Source organism: Pristiophorus japonicus, chromosome 12 (assembly GCF_044704955.1).
Source record: "Pristiophorus japonicus isolate sPriJap1 chromosome 12, sPriJap1.hap1, whole genome shotgun sequence".
Classification (NCBI taxonomy): domain Eukaryota; kingdom Metazoa; phylum Chordata; class Chondrichthyes; family Pristiophoridae; genus Pristiophorus; species Pristiophorus japonicus.
In genome coordinates this window covers 63,221,613-63,248,267 of record NC_091988.1, presented here as the reverse complement: position 1 = coordinate 63,248,267, position 26,655 = coordinate 63,221,613, and the positions used below count along the sequence as shown (strand labels likewise).

General features: G+C 46.0%; 1 protein-coding gene across 3 annotated transcripts in view; it reads right to left on the bottom strand.

Moving 5' to 3' along the window:
- Positions 1 to 2,419: 2,419 nt before the first annotated feature.
- sema3b (sema domain, immunoglobulin domain (Ig), short basic domain, secreted, (semaphorin) 3B) overlaps positions 2,420 to 26,655 on the bottom strand; it is a 393,889-nt gene continuing 369,653 nt past the window's right edge. For all 3 annotated transcript variants that reach the window (XM_070895588.1, XM_070895586.1, XM_070895587.1), the window contains exons 14-18: positions 26,393 to 26,434; positions 14,092 to 14,249; positions 12,637 to 12,692; positions 8,166 to 8,305; positions 2,420 to 4,425 (exon numbers count right to left, since the gene is read on the bottom strand). In XM_070895588.1, the coding sequence (XP_070751689.1) occupies positions 3,985 to 4,425; positions 8,166 to 8,305; positions 12,637 to 12,692; positions 14,092 to 14,249; positions 26,393 to 26,434 (837 nt within the window). In that variant the 3' untranslated portion in view covers positions 2,420 to 3,984. The remainder of the gene's footprint in view (positions 4,426 to 8,165; positions 8,306 to 12,636; positions 12,693 to 14,091; positions 14,250 to 26,392; positions 26,435 to 26,655) is intronic.

Sequence of the window (26,655 nt, the reverse complement as noted above, 5' to 3'; positions counted from 1 at the left end):
CCACCTTGCTAATTCTCCAACTGCCCTTAAAAGCTTTCTTCAAACCTTTTTGTTAAGTTTGTTTTTCTGTGCTTTCAAGTCTAAAGACCCACGTCTTGATCAAATCCAAACCAGGCAGAGATAAAAGGTCAAGCGCCAAAATGATTTATTAGAACGTTAACAAAATGCCTAATTAATTGTCTCTAAATAGCAGGATTTCTTCTGAACTCATTTCCAATAAGCACGGCCATGATTTCACTACAAATAATGCTGCAAAATGGTGCTCCCATGTCTTTAGCATATCTTAAAGCCTCTGTCAGCATGGGGCCTATGCTACTTTTCCTTTTGAGTGCAAGATATCCAGAAATAATTTCCGTCACCAATTTCAGGAGTACAATTGACTATGGGTAAACCAATTTCTCAGCCAAATATATTTTGGATCTAAACGCAGAATTCATATCACAGCTGAGGAAGGCTATTCGGTTCATCTTAGTTCATCCATCCAGAATGATCCTAAAAGGTCCCCCATTGCAGCATCCAACTGGTTTTATTCAGTGCCCCTAGTTCTACTCTTGTGACTTCATTGAAAGTAATGTACAGGGAGAGATGAACAGAGAGAGCTAAATTGAAAGACAGAGAAGGACAGAGACTGAGAGGGAAAGGCAGGCAGAGAGAGATAAATGGAAACATGCATGAGGAAATCCAATGGACCAAACTATCTCCCTCTCCCCCATTCTCCTTAGAGAGTGAGAGAAAGAAACAGAAAGAGATCGACTGAAAGAAAGCTAGACAGACAGTGAGACATGAGAGAGACATATACAGTCAGACACAGACACGCTAAGAACATAAGAATTAGGAGCAGGAGGAGGCCGTACGACTCCTCGAGCCTGCTCCGCCATTCAATAAGAGCATGGCTGATCTTCGACCTCAACACTTTCCTGCCCGATCTCCATATCCCTTGATTCCTCTGGAGTCCAAAAATCTATCTATCTCAGCCTATACTCAACAATTCAGCATCCACTGCACATTGGGGCAGAGAATTTCAAACCCTCTGAGTGAAGAAATTCCTCCGCATCTCAGTCAAGAAAAAACAAGGATGGAGGCAGAGACACACAAGGTGAGAGATGGAAAAAAAAAACAGTAAAAGAGGGTGGGAGGACTTCTATTAAATAACCAGGTAACCGATGTCAGGAAAACTCTCTTGATTTTGATTTTCCACTTGACCAGGCCCCCACTAGTCACCTTGTACCAGCCAGCATGACTATTTCTTTACAAGAGTCTTATTTAACCCCTTTCTCCCAAGTTTCAGTTTTAGCTGGCTGTGCTTGTGGCCGTTACTTTTTTTTTAATCGAAAATACAATTCTTCTGGGATTCCTTCAGAATAAGGGGTCGCCCATTTAAGAAAGAGATGAGGAGGAATTTCATCTCTCAGTGGGTTGCGAACCTTTGAAATTCTCTGCCCCAGAGATTTGTGGAGGGAGGCTGAGTCATTGCATATATTTAAGACGGGGATAGAATGATTTTTGAACGATAAGGGAATCGAGGATTATGGGAAGCGGGTAGGGAAGTGGAGTTGATGCCAAATCAGGTCAACCATGATCTTATTTAATGGCTTGAGGGGCCAAATGGCCTACTCCTATTCCTATTTCTTATGTCCTTATAATTACGCCATTTATCTCATTGGGATGAGAGGGCTGTCCTATGATGAGAGATTGTGTAGATTGGGCCTATACTCTCTGGAGTTGCGAAGAATGAGAGATGATCTCATTGAAACATACAAGATTCTGAGAGTGATTGACAGGGTAGATGCTGAGAGGTTGTTTCCCCTGTCTGGAGAGTCTAGAACTAAGGGAGCATTGTCTCAGAATAAGGGGTTGGTCATTTAAAACTGAGATGAGGAGGAATTTCTTCACTCAGAGGGTTGTGAATCTTTGGAATTCTCTGCCCCAATGGGCTGTGGATGCTCAGCCGCTGAGACAGATAAAATTTAGGACTGGGGCAGGTAAGTGGAGTTAAGGTCGAAGATCAGGCATGATCTTATTGAATGGCAGAGCAGGTTCGAGGGGCCAAATTATCTATTCCTGCTCCAGGAATGTATTTTCCACCCACGCGCCTCAGCTCTTTCTGAGAATGCAGCACTTTCCATCTGAACCGTGTCTCATCCATCCACCCACCCCACCCCCTTGCTTCAGGCCTAGTCTCCCAGCCCCATCCCATTCTCGGCCAATCACCCCCACCCCATATCTGTCCAGATTTAGAATCAGCCGGTGGGCACCAAGTAACCGGCTGCTCTCAGCACATGTTCTAGTCATCCTCCTCAGCAGAAAGTCTCTAATTTCAGGGAATTATTAGTACCAAAGCAGAAATGCCAATACTACATAAAGTTAGTCCCACATTCAGCCCATCGCGGTGCACACACAACTTGCCTCCAACCTGCGCTTTAGTGATCAAAACAGTTTATTGGAAACATGTAATTAAAAACAGTGACAGTTTAGTACCTCAACACGTAACACAAATTGTACCTCACAAATAATAGGGTACCCGTCCCTTCCCCCTGCAACATTCATTATATAACCCAACGGAAAGCCCGCAAGGTGCTGGCTGCAATTATTCTCGGCACGGGCTTAAATCTTGCCCTCGAAGCGGTGATTATACGTAAGTAACCTCTGGCTTTTGACCTTGCTCATGAAGACAAACTTGCCCTCTGTCCTGCACTCTGTGGTGGTTACCTGTCTGATCGGCACCCCGCCCCCCCCTTTCCCCTCCACCCCCCCCAGGCACAGGGGCGACATATGCTGATTCGTAAAGGTGGGGGGGGGGGGGGGGGGGGAGGAGGACCACTGTTCGCTTACGATGACTTTGACTAACACCTTCCAAAGTTTTCTGTCTTCCTTTCACAAAATCGTCAATCGTGTTCAAATAAGCAGATTCACAAAAGTTCGGTCTCTTTTTGATCCTAATGCCAGGCTCAAGTACTGTCCAAGGCACTTTCTCTCAAGTATTTGTTTGCGTGTGCGTGGTATTTCCTTACAATTACTGTGCTGCCCATTCACCAGGAGTTGGATTAGATTGAGATCTGGCTGTCTCGAATGTCCAGAGCGTGGAGTGGCAGGAATTGAGTGATACAATACGGTGCCAGCTTCAACAAGCGACAGGCGTGAAGTATAGCAGCAAGTCCCAGAGGCACCAACACCTGACTACGGGGTCAAACCAAAAGGAAAAGAAGAGAAAGTTTCACTGGAGCATCACCTTCTTCAGCAACTCTCCGAATCTTCAATTAACCCTTTCCAGCCCATATATTTCCAAAAGCTAAACAATATTTCAGTCATTCTATCTGCCATTCGGGAGTGTGTAACTCAACAGCTTTGACTCTGAGGCAGCAAAGCCAAGCGCACGTCGACAAGGTGCTGCTTTGTCCGTGGGCACTGATTCAAGAGTATCTGGGCCTCAGTTACAGAGAGGTGTTATCAACTTCCCCACTTGCGATGCCAGCTTGCACTTTGAGACGTGGGTGGTTTTTGGATTATGTGAGCAACAAAGGGTTAAAAACTCTTGGCCAGCCAGCAAAGCCCTTATCCCCACACTGTCAGTCTTCAGCCTCTTCGGGCAATTGTTCATTTCGTAAAACATACTTTGACAAGAGTTGGAAAGTGGGAGAGACTCTCCCAAGGCACTAGACACATCTATCCTGAAGCCCAAAGGGACAGAGCAAGCCTCCCAAGACCCAGGAGCTTGCTGGCAATCCTAATAAGCCCTAGTACTTATTATTGCTATCCACAGCCTTGAATATAAGAAGTAATTCCTACACACTAGAACATAAAGTGATGGTTGTTAGTGTCATAGTGGTTTCAATAGTGAGGGAAGTGTCCTTTCACTCAGTGGTCCATGTAAACGTTGTGCGGAGAAGGTTGGTGCAAGACGCACCTCCGGGGCATCACCTCAGTCCTTTGCCATCGCTCCCAGGATTGTTCCATCAAATGCTTTGCTCTCTCCTTTCCTCACAATCACTGCACCATGGCGCTGCGGGGAGCCCTCTCGGCACGTGGCAGATCGTGGGTCCGGCGATTCCGTCCCTTCCGCACATCCTGCAGGTGCTTCCACTTGGCCTGCAGACCCCGGGCCGAGGGCCGCTTGTGCTTGGGCTGCTTGCTGCGCCGCCGCCACACCTGGGCGCAGATCTCGTCCACCGTCTTCAGGCTGGGGTGGTCGACCAGCTGCAGGAAGTCACGGTACCACACCTTCTGGTTGGGGAAGGCCCCCGGCGGCTCCTTGCGCAGCAGCTCGTCGGCCTGCTCCAGCCCGATCACCTCCAGCGAGATGTGCATCAGGGTCTGGGTGAAGTCGTGCTCCATGGAGTGGCAGAAGAAGGTGCCGGCATTCTTGCGCTGGATGCTTCGCAGCAACAAGCCTCGGTCGGTCTTGATGATGTATTCGTCCAGCTGAACCTGCAGGTCATAAAACACACACAACTTGAAAAGAGAATAGCTGTTCTGGACCAATTGGAAGAACAATGACTTGTATTTATATAGCGCCTTTAACATCGTAAAACATCCCAAGGCGCTTCACAGGAGCGTTATCAAGCAAAAATGTGACGCCGAACCACATAAGGGAAAATTAGGACGGGTGACCAAAAGCTTGGTCAAAGATGTAGGTTTTAAGGAACATCTTAAAGGAGGAGGGAGAGGTAGAGAGGCAGAGAGGTTTAGAGAAGGAATTCCAGAGCTTAGGGCCAAGGTAGCTGAAGGCATGGCCACCAATGGTGGAGCGATTAAATCGGGGATGCTCGAGGTCAGAATTGGAACAAAATTCTAGCGCAACTTTCTGTCTCGTCAACGGTCTTGTGTTTACGTTTTTACTTCATGAGATTCACCTTTTTTGCTACTGTAAAAACCGGTGTACCACATAATAAGGTTAGAAGGCAACGTTTTCTTGGATAAACATGATTATTAGCGCTCAAAGGTTTTAGGAAATCTGTTTGTATCAATAAGGGGAGATCACTGGTTAGGATCGGGAATGCACTGCCCGAGAGGGTGGTGGAGGCAGACTCAATCATGTCTTTCAAAAGGGAATTGGATAGTTCCTGAAGGAAAGAATATGTGCACAAATTGTTCAAGGTGGCAGGGCAAGTTCAGAAAGCGGTTAAAAAAGCATACGGGATCCTAGGCTTTATAATGGCATAGAGTACAAAAGCAAGGAAGTTATGATGAATCTTTATAAAACACTGGTTCGGCCTCAACTGGAGTAATGTGTCCAATTCTGGGCATCGCACTTTAGGAAGGGTGCAGAATATATTTCCAAGAATTATTCCAGGGATGAGGAACTTCAGTTACGTGGATAGATAGGAAAAGCTGTGGTTGTTTTCCTTAGAGCAGAGAAGGTTGAGAGGAGGTGTTCAAAATCATGAGAGGTTTAAACAGCGTAGTGAGAAACTGTTCCCATTGGCAGAAGGGTTGAGAACCAGAGAACACAAATTTAAGGTGATTGGCGGAAGGACCAAAGGCGACATGAGGAAAGACCTTTTTACGCAGCGTGTGGTTAGGATCTGGAATGCACTGCCGGAAAGAATGGTGGAGGCAGATTCAATTGTGGCTTTCAATAGGAAGTTGGATAAGTACCTGAAGGAAAAATAATTGCAGGGTACGGGGAAAGGGTGGGGGAGTGGGACTAGCTGAGGTGCTCTTGCAGAGAGCCAGCACGGGCTCGACGGGCCGAATGGCCTCCTTCTGTGCTGTAACCATTCTATGATTCTATGGTTAGGCATCAGCTGGCATACTGTGTCCAAATCTGGACACCACACTTTAGGAAGGATGTCAAGGCCTTTGAAAAGGTGCAGAGGAGATTTAGGAGAATGGTAAAGGGATGAGGGACTTCAGATATATGGGTAGACTGGAGAAGCTGGGGTTGTTCTCCTCAGAGCAGAGCAGGTTAAGGGAAGATTTGATAGAGGTTCTGAAAATTATGAAGGGGTTTGTTAGAGTAGAAAGAGAGCAACTGTTTCCAGTAGCAGAAGGGTCAGTAACCAGAGGACTCCGATTGAAGATAGTTGGGAAAAACGATCGTGGGGAGATCAGATGAGGAGAATTGTTCTTTACTCAGTGAATTGTTATGATCTGGAACACACTGCCTGAGAGAACGGTGAAAATAGATTCAATAATATCTTTCAAAGGGGAATTGGATCTATACTTGAAAAGGAGAAATTTGCAGGGCTATGGGGAAAGCGCAAGGGGTGGCGGTGGTGAGTGTGATGAATTAGATAGCTCTTTCAGAGAGCCAGCACAGCCACTATGGGCCGAATGGCCTTCTTCTGTGCTGCATGGTTCTATGGAAGGGGCTGCACTACAATCAAATTAAATTGGAATGTAAAATGGATGAGAATCAAGATAAGGAGCAACCAGAGTGGTTGCTAAGCAGATGATGTCAGAACAGGGCAACGCCTTTTTCTAAACCAATGACCAGTACTCCCAATTATTAAACTAGGTTTCCACAAAATCATTTATTTCAAATTCATTTTTGCTGGATAGCAGTCACTCACCCAATGCTAGTGGGCTTTGTAGAATGATTTAAGTGCAAGAGATGATTTCAAATGGAGATACCAATCCAAACCTTGCGGCCATCTGGATGTTTGCACATTTAACAGAAACGGCATAATCTAGCAAAGTTAGAGACATTGGGACGAGGAAAAACAAAGTGAAAGACGGGAGATTGAAAGGGATATAAAGACAGGGAGAAGCCCCGAGAGAGACGGGCGAATAGATATAGAGAGAGAGAGGGAATGAAAGAAAGAAAGAAAGGTAGAGATAGAAATAAAAAGAGATGGGGATTTGGGGGCAATTTCAACCCTCAGCAGAAACCTGGCGGGCGGGCGGTTAAAAACGCCCTGGATCGACCGAAAGCCGGTATGATCGCAACATCTGTATTTCAACCAGATGTATTGAGCAGACAGCAAGGACACATGCCCGTGAGCCAACAGAGTCTTTGTTTACATGTGCATGTTGCAGCCCAATGATATTATTGAGACCAACGCTGTTTTAAGCTGCACGGCTGCGTCCCGTGCAGCTGGTGAGCCGGCTGTTAAATGCAAAAACCGCGCATGCGCAGATCTTTGAATGGGCCGCATGACCCCACCCCACAAAACATTGATCGAGACCCGACTGTAATTTTAACTCTGGCCTGAGCAGGGGTCTGGGTGGGTGATAGAGATTTAGAGGAAAATAGAAAAGAAAGAAAGACAAATAGAAAGAGAGACAGATTTTTAAAAAGGAGAGAAAATTAGGGATAAAGTGAAATGGAGAGAAAGAACGAGAGGAAGGAAATCTGTAGAGAAGAGAAAACGGGAAATAAAGAGACACAAGAATCGAAAGGTAGCAAACACAAACACAAAGTGAGACAGAAAGAGCCAAGACTAGCTGCAAGATTACAGGGTACGGTAACATAGTGGTTATGTCACTGGACTAGTAATCCAGAGGCTTGGACTAATGATTCAAAGATGTGAGTTCAAATCCCACCACGGTAGCTGGGGAATTTAAATTCAGTGAATTAAATAAATCTGTGTAATGGTGACCGTGGAACTATCAGATTGTTGTAAAAACCCAGCTGGTTCATTAATGCCCTTCAGGGAAGGAAATCTACTGTCCTTACCCGGTCTGGCCTATATGTGACTCCAGACACACAGCAATGTGGTTGACTCTTAACTGCCCTCTGAAATGGCTGAGCAAGCCGCTCAGTTGTACCCGACCGCTACAAAGAAGTATCCTTAACTGCACAATGGACGGCAGCTGTTCAAGGCAGTGGCTCACCACCACCTTTTCAAGGGCAATTAGGGATGTGCAATAAATGCTGGCCCTTGCCAGAGAAGCCCAGATTCCAGGAATGAATAAAACAAAAGGTAACGACATGGAGGTCAAGTGGACGAGGTCTTGGGTCTAATTAGAAAATCCACATAAGGGAACAAGAAAGGTTTCAAATTCTGATGGCTTACATTTTTATTTGTTTCTGTAAACGAGGTGCATTTTGAGGTTGAGGAGTGTACAGAAATCACACACAGAAAAGAGAGCAACGCAGCTTAAAGGTCAAAATCCGATCGCTATCTGGGAATACTGGCCGGGATAGTTGGCTCTTGCATACAGATGTGGAGAATATTTTCCCGTTCTCCGATCCTAATTAACGCTTCGGGAATTGTGCGTACCTCATCTCTCGAACTTCCGGGGCGTTTCTGGAAGGTCCAGGTGACCTGGGCTTGCAGGGATTTGGGGATGCACTCCAGAAAGGTACTGCTGCCCTCCACCCCATACAGCTTCTTCTCTGTTACCCTGTGACGATGGCGATCTATTAAAAAAAATTGTCAGCAATTAAAGCGGCAACACAATGCAATCTAACAACATTGTACCCCATCCTGACTCATAGAATCATAGAATAGTAACAACAACAACAACAACTTGTATTTATATAGCAAATTTAACGTAGTGAAACATCCCAAGGCGCTTCACAGGAGTATTATGAGATTTAAAAATATTTGACACCGAGCCGCATAAGGAGAAATTAGGGGAAGTGACCAAACGCTTGGTCAAAAAGGTAGGTTTTAAGGCGCGTCTTGAAGGAGGAAAGAGAGGTAGAGAGGCGGAGAGGTTTAGGTAGGGAGGCCCAGAGCTTGGGGCCGAGGTAACAGAAGGCACTGCCACCAATGCTTAAGAATAATAAGAACATAAGAAATAGGAGCAGGAGTAGGCCATACGGTCCCTCGAGCCTGCTCCGCCATTTAATACGATCGTGGCTGATCTGATCATGGATTCAGGTCCATTTCCCTGCCCGCTCTCCATAACCCCTTATTTCCTTATCGTTTAAGAAACTGCTAATCTCTGTCTTAAATTTATTCAATGTCCCAGCTTCCATAGCTCTCTGAGACAGCGAATTCCACAGATCCACAACCCTCAGAGAAGAAATTTCTCCTCATCTCAGTTTTAAATGAGCGGCCCCTTATTCTAAGATTATGCCCTCTAGTTCTAGTCTCCCCAATCAGTGGAAACATCCTCTCTTCATCCACCCCGTCAAGCCCCCTCATAATCTTATACGTTTCAACTCTCATTCTTCTGAATTCTAATGAGTAGAGGCCCAACCTACTCGACCTTCTCAACCCTCTCATCTCCGGAATCAACCTAGTGAACCATCTCTGAACTGCCTCCAAAGCAAGTATATCCTTTTGTAAATATGGAAACCAAAACTGCACGCATTATTCCAGGTGTGGCCTCACCAATACCCTGTACAACTGTAGCAAGACTCCCCTGTTTTTATACTCCATCCCCTATGCAATCACTTGCTGTACCTGCATACTATCCTTTTGTGTTTCATACACAAGTACCCCCAGGTCCCGCTGTACTGCAGCAGTTTGCAATCTTTTGCCATTTAAATAATAACTTGCTCTTTGATTTTTTTCTATCAAGTGCATGACCTCACATTTTCCAACATTATACTCCATCTGCCAAATTTTTGCCCACCCACTTAGCCTGTCTATGTCCTTTTGCAGATTTTTTTGTGTCCTCCCATCTTTGTATCAGCAAACTTGGCTATGTTACACTCAGTTCTTCCTCCAAGTCATTAATATAGATTGTAAATACATGGGGTCCCAGCACTGATCCCTGCGGCACCCCACTACTTACTAATTGCTAACCAGAGAATGAACCATTTATCCCTACTTTCTGTTTTCTGTTCGTTAGCCAATCCTCTATCCATGCTAATATATTATCCCCAACTCCGTGAACTTCTATCTTGTGCAGTAATCTTTTATGTGGCACCTTGTCAAATGCCTTTTGGAAGTCCAAATATACCACATCAACTGGTTCCCCTTTATCCACCCTGTTCGTTACATCCTCAAAGAATTCTAGCAAATTTGTCAAACATGACTTCCCCTTCGTAAATCCATGCTGACTCTGCCTGACCGAATTTTGCTTTTCCAAAAGTCCTACTACTGCTTCTTTAATAATGGACTCCAATATCTTCTCAACCACAGATGTTAGGCTAACTGGGCTATAGTTTCCTGCTTTTATCTGTCTCCTTTTGAGCGATTATAATCAGGGATGCTCAAGAGGGCAGAATTAGAGGAGCGCAGACATCTCGGGGGGGTTGTGGGGCTGGAGAATATTACAGAGTTGGGGAGGGGTGAGGCCATGGAGGGATTTGAAAACAAGGATGAGAGTACAGCACAGAATGAGGCTATTCAGCCCATCGATCTGCGCCAGTTCTTTCAAAGAGCAATCCAGTTAGTCCCACTCCCCCGCTCATTCCCCATAGCCCTACAATTTTCTCTCCTTCAAGTATTTATCCAAATACCTTTTGAAAGCTACTATTGAATCTGCCTCCACCACCCTATCAGGCAGTGCGTTCCAAATCCTAACCACTCCTTGCATAAAAAAGTTTTCCCTCACATTGCCTCTGGTTCTTTTACCAATCGCCTTAAATCTGTGCCCTCTGGTTACCGACCCTTCAGCCAATGGGAACAGTTTCTCTTTATTTACTCTTATCTAAGCCCTTCATGATTTTAAACACCTCTATCAAATCCCCGTTTAAGCCTCTCTGCTCAAGGAACCAGTCTACTAAATCTCTTTTGTATCCGCTCCAAAGCCTCCACGTCCTTCCTAAAGTGCAGTTCCCAGAATTGGACACAATACTCCAGCTGGGGCCGAACTAATGTTTTATGTAGGCTGAACATAACTTCCTGGCTTTTGTACTCTCTGCCTCTATTTATAGATCCCATATGAGTCACATAGTGAAAAACGGTCTGGTGCAGTATCATCAAGACCTACTGTGCTGAACTTGCCTGCAGCATAAACAGAGCTATTCAGCAATGATAGAAATGGGCTACTGTACTGTAGAAGAAGTAGAAAGGCAAACAGCCAACTCCTTTCAGCTTGGTGTCTGGCTGAAAGGGGACTCCTCTGATGCATACTGCAGAGGGGCAACCAGCTAGTGTTCCTGGTCCCGATCACTCATCATTGACTCACATTGGAAAGAACATAAGAATTAGGAGCAGGAGTCGGCCATTTGGCCCTTCGAGCCTGCTCCGCCATTCAACAAGATTATGGCTGATCTTCTACCTCAATCTTCCCACACTATCCCCGTATCCCTTTAATCCCTTGATTCCCAAATATTTATGGACCTCTGTCTTTCAATGACTGAGCATTCACAGCCCTCTGCAGTAGAGAATTCCAAAGATTCACTACCCTCTGAGTGAAGAAATTCCTCCTCATCTTTGTCCTAAATTGCTGACCCCTTATTCTGAGTCTGTGACCCCTGATTCTAGACTCCCCAGCCAGGGGGAAACATTTTCTCAGCATTAACCCAGTCAAGCCCCTTCAGAATTCTACAGGTTCCAATTAGATCACCTCTCATTCTTCTAAATTCGAGGGAATGTAGGCCCAGTCTACTCGAGGGAATGTAGGCCCAGTCTACTCGAGGGAATGTAGGCCCAACCTACTCAATGGCTCCACAAATATGTGGGTATCAAGTGGGCACTGGACTGTGATTCCCGGCTAACCCTCGTTGCAGGCGTTCACACATGGGGCAATGTTCCCTGTAAGCTGTGCGGCTGCACAGCACTCCAGGGATCCCACGCAGTCGGAAAAATGCAAAAACTGCGGCGAAAAAATTACAGGGAACATTGACATGGGGGGCAATTGCAACCCAACCCGCCCATTGAGAAACTGGCAGGATTGGGTGCAAACCGCCCGATTTTATTCTCTATTGAAGTCAATAAAGTGTAATATTGGGCGGGGTGTAAAACTGACATTTCACCCCATTCCATGGGTTTCCCACCCCGCAAGTTTGGTTAGTTACCCGCGAAGACTAGGCACTTGGGTCAAGGTAGCCCATTGGCTTCCCATTGAACTCTACACCAGCATCAGCCCAAGCCATCGGAAGAAGAGTGAATTGAAGAGGAAATTAAATTGTTTTAAAACTGCCAAATGAGTATTAGCCTTTCACGACCTCAGGATGTCCCAAAGCTCCTTACAGCCAATGAAGACACTGTTATAATGTAGGAAACACGGCAGCCAATTTGCTCACAGCAAGGTCCCACAAACAGCAATGTGATAATGACCAGATAATCTGTTTTAGTGATGTTGACTGAGGGATAAATATTGGCCAGGACACTGGGGATAACTCCCCTGCTCTTCTTTGAAATAGTGTCATGGAATATTTTACGTCCACCTGAGAGGGCAGACGGGCTTCGGTTTAACGTCTCATCCGAAAGACGGTGCCTCCGACAGTGTGGCACTCCCTCAGTATTAGAGGTTGTGCTCAAGTCTTGGGAGTGGGACTTGATCCCACAACTTTTGGTCATTGAATATATTTAAGACTGAGATAGACAGACTTTTGAACGATAGGGGAGTTAAGGGTAATGGGGAGTTGACAGGAAAATGGAGTGGAGGCCAAGATCAGATCAGCCATGATCTTATTGAATGTCGGAGCAAGCTCGAGGGACAAATTGGCCTACTCCTGCTCCTATTTCTTATGTTCTGACTCACAGGCGAGAATGCTACCCACTGAGCCATGGCTGATGTACACATCTATTTCTCTTCATTGTTAATTCAGAAATGGTGTAACCCAAACAACTGGAGTTCCTGAACTCCAACCTAGAGGAGGATAATCCATATATATGATCCTACCTCCAGAACACAGAGTGTTAGGGTCTCCATTCCGCACATCCTGACGCCGAAACCGCCTGTGAAGAGACACAAGCGTTAGAAAGACTGAGCCAGTCTCGTGGACATGTCTCAAAGCTCCTTGCACAATGAATATCTTTCTGAAGTGCGATGATTGTTATGTAGGCAAATGCGACAGACAAGCTTTCACACAGCAAGATCCCACAACAGCAATTGAACGGATGACCATTTAATCTGGATTTGGTGATGTTGGTTATTTTTTTAGTGATGTTGATTGAGGGATAAATATTGGCCAGGACACCAGGAATAACGCCCCTGCTCTTCTTCGAAATAGTGCCATGGGATATTTTACATCCGCCTCAGAGAGGGCAGATGGGGCCTCGGTTTAACTTCACATCAGAAAGACCGCACCTCCGACAGTGCAGCACTCCCGCAGCACTGCAGTGTAGTGTCAGCCTGGTTAATGCGCTCAAGTCTCTGGAGTGACTTGGCAAATGAAATTCAACAGAGATAAATGTACAGTATTATATTTTTGTAGAAAGAATAGGAAGATCACTTAATACTTGGAGGGTGCGAGTCTAGGTGGGGTAGAGGAACAAAGGGATCTCGGAGTACAAATAGACAAATCACTAAAAGTTGTGACACAGGTTAGCAAGGCTGTAAAAAAGCAAACCAAGCACTAGGGTTTTTTTCTTGAGGGATAGAATTGAAAAGTAGGGAAGTTATGTTGTATCAAACCTATCAGACCTTGGTTAGACCACACTTGGAGTATCATGTACAGTTCTGGTCGCCAAATTATAAAAAGGATATAGAGGCACTGGAGAGGATGCAGAGAAGATACCAGAAATGCGAGGGTATACATAATTAGAAAATGATGAATGGCTGGGTCTCTTTTCACTTGAAAAAATAAGGCTGAGGGGTGACCTAATTGAGGTTTTTTAAACTATGGAAGGTCTTGATAGAGCGGATACAGAGAGAATGTTTCCACTTGTGGGGAAGATCATAACTAGAGGCCATCAATAGAAGATAGTCACCAAGAAATCCAGTCGGGAATTCCGAAGAAACTTCTTTACCCAGAGAGTGGTGAGAATGTGGAACTCACTACCACAGGGAGTGGTTGAAGCGAATAGTATCGATGCATTTAGGGGGAGGCTGGATAAGCATATGAGGGAGAAGGGAATCGAGGGTTATGTTGACAGAGTTAGATGAGGCTCGAGTGGAGCATGGTCTGGTTGGGCCGAATGGCCTGTTTCTGTGCTGAATGTGATCCTATGTGAGTGGGCCTTGAACAGAAAACTTTCTGACTCAAAGGCGAGAGAGCTGCCGACTGACAGTAGGGACACTGGAGTGTCCTTCCGGATGGATGAACTAGGATGGGGGACAAATGACCACCCTCATTAGTGCCGTGTGACAGTATCACGACCCACCATGGCAGTAGCCTCCCCTCTATCCATTTACCGTTTGGTGTTTGCCAGGTATCTGGTGCAAGAGTTTCCATCCCAGGCACAGTACGGATCACGGGCCAGGCAACACTCGGCACAGGCCTTCCCGTAGATGCTGCAGCGCTGTAAAGGCAGCTGGGAGATTGCTGTATCCGAGCCAATATACAGCTGTTGCTGTTTGAAAACAAAACAAAAAAGGCAGACATCTGTAAAGATTAGAGACGGGAAGGATTTAGCCGCGGTTACAAATATCAACACGATTCAGATAATTTCACAACATTTTTGCGAAGAAATACCAGCGGGAATAACAATCAGCTTCTCAGTGCAATGATTTCACAGTCAAACATCAGCTGCCATTGATTTTCTTGTCCCATAGTTCCTGGGAAAAAATGTCAAGATATTGTGCAGCCTGCGTGAATGATTGCCAAGGATGGCCTGATTTGTGCAGATACCCTTTCATTCTCCTGGCTGTGGTGTGTTCTTCAGCCCACAACAAATTTTCTTCTCTCTGATGTTACTGACCCTTGCTGGCTCTCTACCAATGCTGGACGACCGCTCGATTGGGCCACTCGGTTGGCGGGACCCTTGACAGCGAATATCCTGCCCTGACGCCCCACACACACACACTCCTCCAGTCATAGAATGGTTACAGCACAGAAGGAGGTAATTCGGCCCATCGAGCCCGAGCCGGCTCTCTGCAAGAGTGCTTCAGCCAGTCCCATTCTTCTGCCCTGTCCCCACAATCCTGAAAATGTTGTTTCCTTCCGGTACGTATCCAATTCCCTTTTGAAAGCCACAATTGAATCTGCCTCCACCACCCTTTCAGGCAGTGCATTCCAGATCCTCACCACTCGCTGAGTGAAAACGTTTTTCCTCATGTCGTCTTTGGTTCTTCTGCCAATCACCCTAAATCTCTGTCCTCTTGTTCTCGACCCTTCCGCCAATTGGGAATAGTTTCTCTCTATCTATTCTGCCCAGACCCCTCATGATTTTGAAAACCTCAAAATCAGGGGTCAATGGATGGCAAACAGTAGCAGAAACACACTGGTTATTTTTTCCCTTGTCCACTACAGGGTGTTAAAGCTAACTGTTGGGCCTAACTGTTGAATCAACCAACTGTACTGATCAAGGACCAAATCTTTGACCAACCTGACCTTCCATTGCATTTACCCATCAACTGTGTGGCATGCTCAATTAGTATAGCGGTCAAAACCAGAAGTTACATAGAAACATAGAAAATAGTTGCAGGAGTAGGCCATTCGGCCCTTCGAGCCTGCACCACCATTCAATAAGATCATGGCTGATCATTCCTTCAGTACCCCTTTCCTGCTTTCTCTCCATACCTCTTGATCCCTTTAGCCGTAAGGGCCATATCTAACTCCGTCTTGAATATATCCAATGAAGTGGCATAAACAACTCTCTGCGGCAGGGAATTTCACAGGTTAACAACTCTCTGAGTGAAGAAGTTTCTCCTCATCTCAGTTCTAAATGGCCTGCCCCTTATCCTAAGACTGTGTCCCCTGGTTCTGGACTTCCCCAACATCGGAAACATTCTTCCCGCATCTAACCTGTCCAGTCCCATCAGAATCTTATGTTTCTATGAGATCCCCTCTCATCCTTCTAAACTCCAGTGTGTAAAGGCCTAGTTGATCCAGTCTCTCCTCATATGTCAGCCCAGCCATCCCTGGAATCAGTCTGGTGAACCTTCGCTGCACTTCCTCAATAGCAAGAACGTCCTTCCTCAGATTAGGAGACCAAAACTGAATACAATATTCCAGTTGGGGCCTCACCAAGGCCCTGTACAACTGCAGTAAGACTTCCCTGCTCCTGTGGTGTATTTGGACTTTCAGAAGGCTTTCGACAAGGTCCCACACAAGAGATTAATGTGCAAAGTTAAAGCACATGGGATTGGGGGTAGTGTGCTGACATGGATTGAGAACTGGTTGTCAGACAGGAAGCAAAGAGTAGGAGTAAATGGGTACTTTTCAGAATGGCAGGCAGTGACTAGTGGGGTACCGCAAGGTTCTGTGCTGGGGCCCCAGCTGTTTACATTATACATTAATGATTTGGACGAGGGGATTAAATGTAATATCTCCAAATTTGCGGATGACACTAAGTTGGGTGGCAGTGTGAGCTGCGAGGAGGATGCTATGAGGCTGCAGAGTGACTTGGATAGGTTAGGTGAGTGGGCAAATGCATGGCAGATGAAGTATAATGTGGATAAATGTGAGGTTATCCACTTTGGTGGTAAAAACAGAGAGACAGACTATTATCTGAATGGTGACAGATTAGGAAAAGGGGAGGTGCAATGAGACCTGGATGTCATGGTACATCAGTCATTGAAGGTTGGCATGCAGGTACAGCAGGCGGTTAAGAAAGCAAATGGCATGTTGGCCTTCATAGCGAGGGGATTTGAGTACAGGGGCAGGGAAGTGTTGCTACAGTTGTACAGGGCCTTGGTGAGGCCACACTTGGAGTATTGTGTACAGTTTTTGTCTCCTAACTTGAGGAAGGACATTCTTGCTATTGAGGGAGGGCAGCGAAGGTTCACCAGACTGATTCCCGGGATGGTGGGACTGACCTATCAAGAAAGACTAGATCAACTGGGCTTGTATTCACTGGAGTTCAGAAGAATGAGAGGGGATCTCATAGAAACATTTAAAATTCTGACGGGTTTAGACAGGTGGGAACTCGGAGACACTTCCGGTGTCCCTGACGACTACGTGTGTGGGAAGTGTATCCGGCTCGAGCTCTTGACGGTCCGCGTTGCGGAATTGGAGCTGAAGGTGGATTCACTCTGGAGCATCCACGATGCTGAGAATGACGTGAGTATCACGTGTAGTGAGTTGGTCTTACCGCAGGAGAAGGGTCCACAGCCAGATAGGGAATGGAAGACCAACAGGAAGAGCAGTGCAAGAAAGATAGTGCAGGAGTCCCCTGTGGTCATCCCCCTGCAAAACAGATACACTGCTTTGAGTACTGTTGGGGAGGATGACTCATCAGGGGAGGGCAGCAGCAGCCAAGTTCATGGCACCGTAGGTGGCTCTGCTGCAAAGGAGGGCAGGAAAAAGAGTGGGAGCGCGATAGTGATAGGGGATTCGATGGTGAGGGGAATAGATAGGCGTTTCTGCGGACGCAACCGAGACTCCAGGATGGTATGTTGCCTCCCTGGTGCAAGGGTCAAGGATGTCTCGGAGCGGGTGCAGGACATTCTGAAATGGGAGGGAGAACAGCCAGTTGTCGTGGTGCACATTGGTACCAACGACATAGGTAAAAAAAGGGATGAGGTCCTACGAAAAGAATTTAAGGAGCTAGGAGCTAAATTAAAAAGTAGGACCTCAAAAGTAGTAATCTCGGGATTGCTACCAGTGCCACGTGCTAGTCAGAGTAGGAATCGCAGGATAGCGCAGATGAATACATGGCTTGAGCAGTGGTGCAGCAGGGAGGGATTCAAATTCTTGGGGCATTGGAACCGGTTCTGGGGGAGGTGGGACCAGTACAAACCGGACGGTCTGCACCTGGGCAGGTCCGGAACCAATGTCCTAGGGGGAGTGTTTGCTAGTGCTGTTGGGGAGGAGTTAAACTAATATTGCAGGGGGATGGGAACCTATCCAGGGAGACAGAGGGAGACAAAAAGGAGGCAAAAGCAAAAGACAGAAAGGAGATGAGGAAAAGTGGAGGGCAGAGAAACCCAAGGCAAAGAACAAAAAGGGCCACTGTACAGCAAAATTCTAAAAGGACAAAGGGTGTTAAAAAAGCAAGCCTGAAGGCTTTGTGTCTTAATGCAAGGAGTATCCGCAATAAGGTGGATGAATTAATTGTGCAAATAGATGTTAACAAATATGATGTGATTGGGATTACGGAGACGTGGCTCCAGGATGATCAGGGCTGGGAACTCAACATCCAGGGGTATTCAACATTCAGGAAGGATAGAATAAAAGGAAAAGGAGGTGGGGTAGCATTGCTGGTTAAAGAGGAGATTAATGCAATAGTTAGGAAAGACATTAGCTTGGATGATGTGGAATCTATATGGGTAGAGCTGCAGAACACTAAAGGGCAAAAATCGTTAGTGGGAGTTGTGTACAGACCTCCAAACAGTAGTAGTGATGTTGGGGAGGGCATCAAACAGGAAATTAGGAGTGCATGCAATAAAGGTGCAGCAGTTATAATGGGTGACTTTAATATGCACATAGATTGGGCTAGCCAAACTGGAAGCAATACGGTGGAGGAGGATTTCCTGGAATGCATAAGGGATGGTTTTCTAGACCAATATGTCGAGGAACCAACTAGGGGGGAGGCCATCTTAGACTGGGTGTTGTGTAATGAGAGAGGATTAATTAGCAATCTCATTGTGCGAGGCCCCTTGGGGAAGAGTGACCATAATATGGTGGAATTCTGCATTAGGATGGAGAATGAAACAGTTAATTCAGAGACCATGGTCCAGAACTTAAAGAAGGGTAACTTTGAAGGTATGAGGCATGAATTGGCTAAGATAGATTGGCTAATGATACTTAAGGGGTTGACTGTGGATGAGCAATGGCAGACATTTAGAGAACGCATGGATGAATTACAACAATTGTACATTCCTGTCTGGCGTAAAAATAAAAAAGGGAAGGTGGCTCAACCGTGGCTATCTAGGGAAATCAGGGATAGTATTAAAGCCAAGGAAGTGGCATACAAATTGGCCAGAAATAGCAGCGAACCTGGGGACTGGGAGAAATTTAGAACTCAGCAGAGGAGGACAAAGGGTTTGATTAGGGTAGGGAAAATGGAGTACGAGAAGAAGCTTGCAGGGAACATTAAGGCGGATTGCAAAAGTTTCTATAGGTATGTAAAGAGAAAGAGGTTAGTAAAGACAAACGTAGGTCCCCTGCAGTCAGAATCAGGGGAAGTCATAACGGGGAACAAAGAAATGGCAGACCAATTGAACAAGTACTTTGGTTCAGTATTCACTAAGGAGGACACAAACAACCTTCCGGATATAAAAGTGGTCAGAGGGTCTATTAAGGAGGAGGAACTGAGGGAAATCTTTATTAGTCGGGAAATTGTGTTGGGGAAATTGATGGGATTGAAGGCCGATAAATCCCCAGGGCCTGATGGACTGCATCCCAGAGTACTTAAGGAGGTGGCCTTGGAAATAGCGGATGCATTGACAGTCATTTTCCAACATTCCATTGACTCTGGATCAGTTCCTATCGAGTGGAGGGTAGCCAATGTAACCCCACTTTTTAAAAAAGGAGGGAGAGAGAAAGCAGGGAATTATAGACCGGTCAGCCTGACCTCAGTAGTGGGTAAAATGATGGAATCAATTATTAAGGATGTCATAGCAGCGCATTTGGAAAATGGTGACATGATAGGTCCAAGTCAGCATGGATTTGTAAAAGGGAGATCATGCTTGACAAATCTTCTGGAATTTTTTGAGGATGTTTCCAATAAAGTGGACAAAGGAGTACCAGTTGATGTGGTATATTTGGACTTTCAGAAGGCTTTCGACAAGGTCCCACACAGGAGATTAATGTGCAAAGTTAAAGCACATGGGATTGGGGGTAGTGTGCTGACGTGGATTGAGAACTGGTTGTCAGACAGGAAGCAAAGAGTAGGAGTAAATGGGTACTTTTTCGGAATGGCAGGCAGTGACTAGTGGGGTACCGCAGGGTTCTGTGCTGGGGCCCCAGCTGTTTACATTGTACATTAATGATTTAGACGAGGGGATTAAATGTAGTATCTCCAAATTTGCGGATGACACTAAGTTGGGTGGCAGTGTGAGCTGCGAGGAGGATGCTATGAGGCTACAGAGTGACTTGGATAGGTTAGGTGAGTGGGCAAATGCGTGGCAGATGAAGTATAATGTGGATAAATGTGAGGTTATCCACTTTGGTGGTAAAAACAAAGAGACAGACTATTATCTGAATGGTGACAGATTAGGAAAAGGGAAGGTGCAACGAGACCTGGGTGTCATGGTACATCAGTCATTGAAGGTTGGCATGCAGGTACAGCAGGCGGTTAAGAAAGCAAATGGCATGTTGGCCTTCATAGCGAGGGGATTTGAGTACAGGGGCAGGGAGGTGTTGCTACAGTTGTACAGGGCCTTGGTGAGGCCACACCTGGAGTATTGTGTACAGTTTTGGTCTCCTAACTTGAGGAAGGACATACTTGCTGTTGAGGGAGTGCAGCGAAGATTCACCAGACTGATTCCCGGGATGGTGGGACTGACCTATCAAGAAAGACTGAATCAACTGGGCTTGTATTCACTGGAGTTCAGAAGAGTGAGAGGGGACCTCATAGAAACGTTTAAAATTCTGACGGGTTTGGACAGGTTGGATGCAGGAAGAATGTTCCCAATGTTGGGGAAGTCCAGAACCAGGGGTCACAGTCTAAGGATAAGGGGTAAGCCATTTAGGACCGAGATAAGGAGAAACTTCTTCACCCAGAGAGTGGTGAACCTGTGGAATTCTCTACCACAGGAAGTAGTTGAGGCCAATTCACTAAATATATTCAAAAGGGAGTTAGATGAAGTCCTTACTACTCGGGGGATCAAGGGGTATGGCGTGAAAGCAGGAAGTGGGTACTGAAGTTTCATGTTCAGCCATGAACTCGTTGAATGGCGGTGCAGGCTAGAAGGGCTGAATGGCCTGCTCCTGCACCTATTTTCTATGTTTCTATGTTTCTATGACAGGTTAGATGCAGGAAGAATGTTCCCAATGTTGGGGAAGTCCAGAACCAGGGGTCACAGTCTAAGGATAAGGGGTAAGCCATTTAGGACCGAGATGAGGAGAAACTTCTTCACCCAGAGAGTGGTGAACCTGTGGAATTTTCTACCACAGAAAGTTGTTGAGGCCAATTCACTAAATATATTCAAAAAGGAGTTAGATGTAGTCCTTACTACTAGGGGGATCAAGGAGTATGGCAAGAATGCAGGAATGGGGTACTGAAGTTGCATGTTCAGCCATGAACTCATTGAATGGCGGTGCAGATTCGAAGGGCCGAATGGCCTACTCCTGCACCTATTTTCTATGTTTCTATGTTTTTATACTCAAATCCCCTTGCTATGAAGGCCAACATACCATTTGCCTTCTTCACCGCCTGCTGTACCTGCATGCCAACTTTCAAGGACTGATGAACCATGACACCCAGGTCTCGCTGCACCTCCTCTTTTCCTAATCTGCCACCATTCAGATAATATTCTGCTTTCGTGTTTTTGCCCCAAATGTCCTCCTCACAGCTCACACTGCCACCCAGTTTAGTGTCATCTGCAAACCTGGAGCCACTGAATTCCATCATCTAAATCATTAATATATATTGTAAAGAGCTGGGGTCCCAGTACCGAGCTCTGCGGCACCCCACTAGTCACTGCCTGCCATTCTGAAAAGGACCCGTTTATCCCTACTCTCTGCTTCCTGTCTGCCAACCAGTTCTCTATCCACGTCAGTACATTACCTCCAATACCATGTGCTTTGATTTTGTACACCAATCTCTTGTATGGGACCTTGTCAAAAGCCTTTTGAAAGTCGAAATACACCACATCCACTGGTTCTCCCTTGTCCACTCTACTTACATCCTCAAAAAATTCTAGAAGATTTGTCAAGCATGATTTCTCTTGTTGGCCACGGTTGAGCCACCTTCCCCGTTTTATTTTTACTCCAGACAGAGATGTACAATTGTTGAAGTTCGTCCATATGATCTTTAAAGGTTTGCCATTCCTATCCACTGTCAACCCTTGAAGTATCATTTGCCAGTCTAATCTAGCCAATTCGCACCTCATACCATCTAAGTTACCTTTCCTTAAGTTCAGGATCCTAGTTTCTGAATTGACTTTGTCACTCTCCATCTTAATAAAGAATTCTACCATATTATGGTCACTCTTCCCCAAGGGACCTCGCACAACAGGATTGCTAATTAGTCCCTTCTCATTACACATCACCCAGTCTAGGATGGCCAGCTCTCTGGTTGGTTCCTCAACATATTGGTCTAGAAAACCATCCCTAATACACTCTAGGAAATCCTCCTCCACCGCATTGCTACCAGTTAGGTTAGCCCAATCAATATGTAGATTAAAGTCGCCCATGATTACTGCTGTACCTCTGTTGCACACATCCCTTATTTCTTGTTTGATGCTGTCCCCAACCTCTCTACTACTGTTTGGTGGCCTGTACACAACTCCCACTAGTGTTTTCTGCCCTTTGGTATTCCGTAGCTCCACCCATACCGATTCTACATCATCCAAGCTAATGTCCTTCCTTACAATTGCATTAATTTCCTCTTTAACCAGCAACACCACCCCGCCTCCTTTTCCTTTCTGTCTATCCTTCCTAAATGCTGAATACCCCTGGATGTTGAGTTCCCAGCCTTGATCACTCTGGAGCCATGTCTCCGTGATGCCAATCACATCGTATCCGTTAACTGCTATCTGCGCAGTTAATTCGTCCACCTTATTCCGAATACTCCTTGCATTGAGGCACAGATCCTTCAGGTTTGTCTTTTTAACACACTTTGCCCCTTTAGAATGTTGCTGTTCTGTGAATTTCTGGTCCCTCAATGATGAGATTTCTCTTCTCAACTGGCCCACAGTACCACAATGCAAATTAAACTGTACTTAGCTGCACACTATTGTGACCAATGCTCACCATCCAGCATAAAGCTTCCATTCTTATCTTTTTTTTCATATTTATTGGTTCACGGGATGTGGGCATCGCTGACAAGGCCAGCATTTATTGCCCATCCCAAATTGCCCTTGAGAAGGTGGTGGTGAGCCACCTTCTTGAACCGCTGCAGAGCTTATGTTGAAGGTGCTCCCACAGTGCTGACTTTGTCGCAGCGATTTGGAACAACTGAGTGGCTTGCTGGGCCATTTCAGAGGGCAGTTAAGAGTTAACCACATTGCTGTGGGTCTGGAGTCACATATAGGCCAGACTGGGTAAGGACGGCAGATTTCCTTCCCTTAAGGACATTAGTGAACTAGGTGGATGTTTACAACAATCATGGAGTTTCATGGTCACCATTACTGATACTAGCTTTTTAATTCCAGATTTATTTAATCTAAGGATCTATCCTTGGCCCACCTTCCTATTTCTCATCTGCATGCTTTCCCTCGGCAAAATCATCTGAAAACACAACTTCAGGTTCCACATGTACATTGACAATGCCCAGCTCACTCACCTCCATCTCTCTCGTCCCCCCCCCCCCCCCCCCCACTGCCTCTGATTTGTCATGCTGATTTTCTGACATCTAGTATTGGATGAGCAGAAATTTCCTCCAGTTAAATATATTGGGAAGACCAAAGTCTTTGGTCCCTGCCACCAGCTCTGTCCCTAGCCACTGACTCCATCCCTCTCCTTGGCCATTGTCTGAGGCTGAACAGGAATATTCGCAACCTTGACATCCTATTTGACCCTGAGCTTCTGACCTCATATCCTCTCCATCACCAAGACCATCTACTCTGACCTCCGTAAAATCATCCGACTCCACCCCTCCCTCAGCTCATCGACTGCTGAAACCCTCATCCATGCCTTTGTTACCTCTAGACTCGAATATTCCCTCCCACCTTGCACCCTCTGTAAACATAAGCTTATCCAAAACTCCAATGCCCCTATATCCTAACTCCTGCCGTCCCCTTTAACCATCAGCCCTGTCCAGAAACATTTCGATTTAAAAATTCTTATCCTTGTTTTCAAATCTTTCCATGGCCTCGCTCCTCCCTATCTCTGCAACCTCCTCCAGCCCACAACCCTCTGAAATCTCCGCGCTCCTCCAATTCTGGTCTCTTGCACATCCACAATTTTCATCGCTTCACCATTGGCAACTGTGCCTTCAGCTGCCTAGGCCCCAAGCTCGGGAATTCCCTCCTTAATCCTCCCTGCCTTTTTCCTCCTTTAAGACGCTCTTTAAAACCTACCTCTTTGACCAAGCTTTTGGTCACTTGTCCAAATTTCTCCTTATGTGGCTTGTTGTCAAATTTTGTTTGATAATCGCTCCCGTGAAAGCACCTTGGGACATTTCACTACATTAAAGGTGGTATATAAATGCACCTTCTTGTTGTTATCCCAACTCGCCTGACAGCCCTTTGCAAGTTTACTCTGAGGGAAGATTTGCTCAGCTGGCTGTGAGTTAACAACATTGTAAACACAGCAGGAACTCTTCCTGTGGTTGTTCTTTTCTAGGGAAATTGCAAACATGTCCTTTGGCAAAGCATGCTGTGGTTCGCCAGAGATTACAGTCAAAAGAAGTCCTCTGGTGTTGCTTATCACTAGTACACAAATAATCAGGGAAACTCCCTCCCCCCCAGATCCTCCAGCAAAGCTCTCAATCAGCATCGGTCTTCTCATTTACCGGGGATCCAACCTACAATCTGTACAGCTGCAGTATAATTTCCATCCCTCTGTATTCCAGCTCTTTTGAAATAAAGGCGGATATTCCATTAGCCTCTTTAATTATATTTTGTACCTGTCCGAGTACCTCACAATAATACAAAATGGCGTGGAGCTAATTACAAGATCATTAGTCACATTATAGCGCATAAACCTAGAACTTCCGAGTCTTCAGGTTTCACAAATGCTCATTAATTCACCTTAACGGCTGTACTTGAAGTGTCCAACAGAGGGAGCCATTGCATTAGCTTGCAGATCACTATCTCCTTAGGTCGTGCGAGCTAGTTTATTTCTGGTCTCTAGGGTCATTGTGTCCGCCAGGAAACAGTGATCCTGGAAAGACGTCTTACTGCAATTCTACAGGGCCCTGGTGAGATCGCACCTGGAGTATTGTGTACAGTTTTGGTCTCCTTGCCTAAGGAAGGATATACTTGCCACAGAGGGAGTACAACAAAGGTTCACCAGACTGATTCCTGGGATGGAGGGATTGTTCTATGAGGAGAGAGTGAGTAGACTAGAGCTATATTCTCTAGAGTTTAGAAGAATGAGAGGTGATCTCATTGAAACATATAAAATTCTTACAGGGCTTGACAGGGTAGATGCAGGGAGGATGTTTCCTCTGGCTGGGGAGTCTAGAACCAGGGGTCACAGTCTCAGAATAAGGCATCGGCCATTTAGGACTGAGATGAGGAGAAATTTCTTCACTCAGAGGGTGATGAATCTTTGGAATTCTCTAACCTAGAGGGTTGCGGAGGCCCAGTCATTGAGTTTATTCAAGACATAGATTGATTGATTTTTGGATATTAAAGGAATAAAGGGATATGGGGATAGTGCAGGAAGGTGGAGTTGAGGTAGAAGATCAGCCATGATCACATTGAATGGCAGAGCAGGCTCGAGGAGCCGAATGGCCTACTCTTGCTCCTAATTCTTATGCCCTTATGAAGCTTTCGGCACTGACCCCACCACTAGGGGTGCATGCCAAAGGAAACGGAGGGTCAAAGATTGCCTGCATGGAGGTAGGGGGTGTGTCGGGTCCCCTTGGAAACAAGTGACAGGGAGCTCCACCGTCTCCGTCGTAAGGAGGCTGTTTTTTTAAACTGATAAAGCAAACCTCACTGTTACACCTTCAGGGGTCCCAGCCGCAATCCCAGGCTGGACCCAGACGTGGGCTCCACCGTTAGTAGTGAGGGAGGAGGTACACCCAGTGTGACATGGGACACCATCGCCAAGTCCCACTGAATGCATTGGGAATCCCCACAGTAATGTATTTGCTTCATGGGTTCTTTGCTTAAGAATTCATAGCAACACATTGCTGTTAAGAAATAGTTGGTTTATTAGCAAAGGTTTAACAATCACACCACACGTTACCAGTTTATCCACCAGGCTCACAACCACATGGCTCATCGTGGAACCCCCTGAACCCAACTGGCTGGAGTTCTATTGAGTCTTGTGAACATCACATGACTGGCTAAGCCACTCCCAACTCAAAGCTCTACACACCTGTGAGCATACTCACAGGTACATACATTACAGCAGCTTTGGGAGATCCCCAAACCCGAAGCCTCGCAGCACACCTCCCCCCCTCCCCCCTACCACCGCCTCGCATCAATAGCTTTGTGCAGGCCGGCTGGAATCTTTCACCCTCACAGGACATCCAGATCCTTCGGTGCAAGGCCGGGACCTGGTGTTTCCTGGTTCTGGCTTAGCTTCTGCCAGATACCTGCCAAGGATACCACAGATGTAGACTGGAACTCCAGTGCATTGTCGGAGCCCAGAAGTTTTGCACTGATGGCTACTAAAGTGCCCTCTCCTTTTCAGGTCTGTCAGACAACCAACCAGGCCGCTGGAGTTCACCCTGTGCCACCACCAATCGAGTACTGAGAGAAACTTTTAATGACAACCTTTGAGAATCCAGAAACACGAGATAAAGATTCAGCAAGGTGCTGTACTTACTCTTTTTGACGAGAGCTGCATGCTAGTGATAGGCGCCGAGTCCTGAAACAGAAGAGATCAGTGAAGTCAGCGTATGCCCAGCAACAATATCCTCAAACACCAATTCGAATGTGATCCAACCTAACCTTTGGTTCCAGGACTCCCATCACATTCTGGGGAATTCTAATGCATTCCTGGCCTCAGAGGCCGCCTATACTTGACTGCTGTAATGTATAGTTTCATAGCCAATTATCTCCGGTTTTCCTCCCGAGGTCAATTGTTAC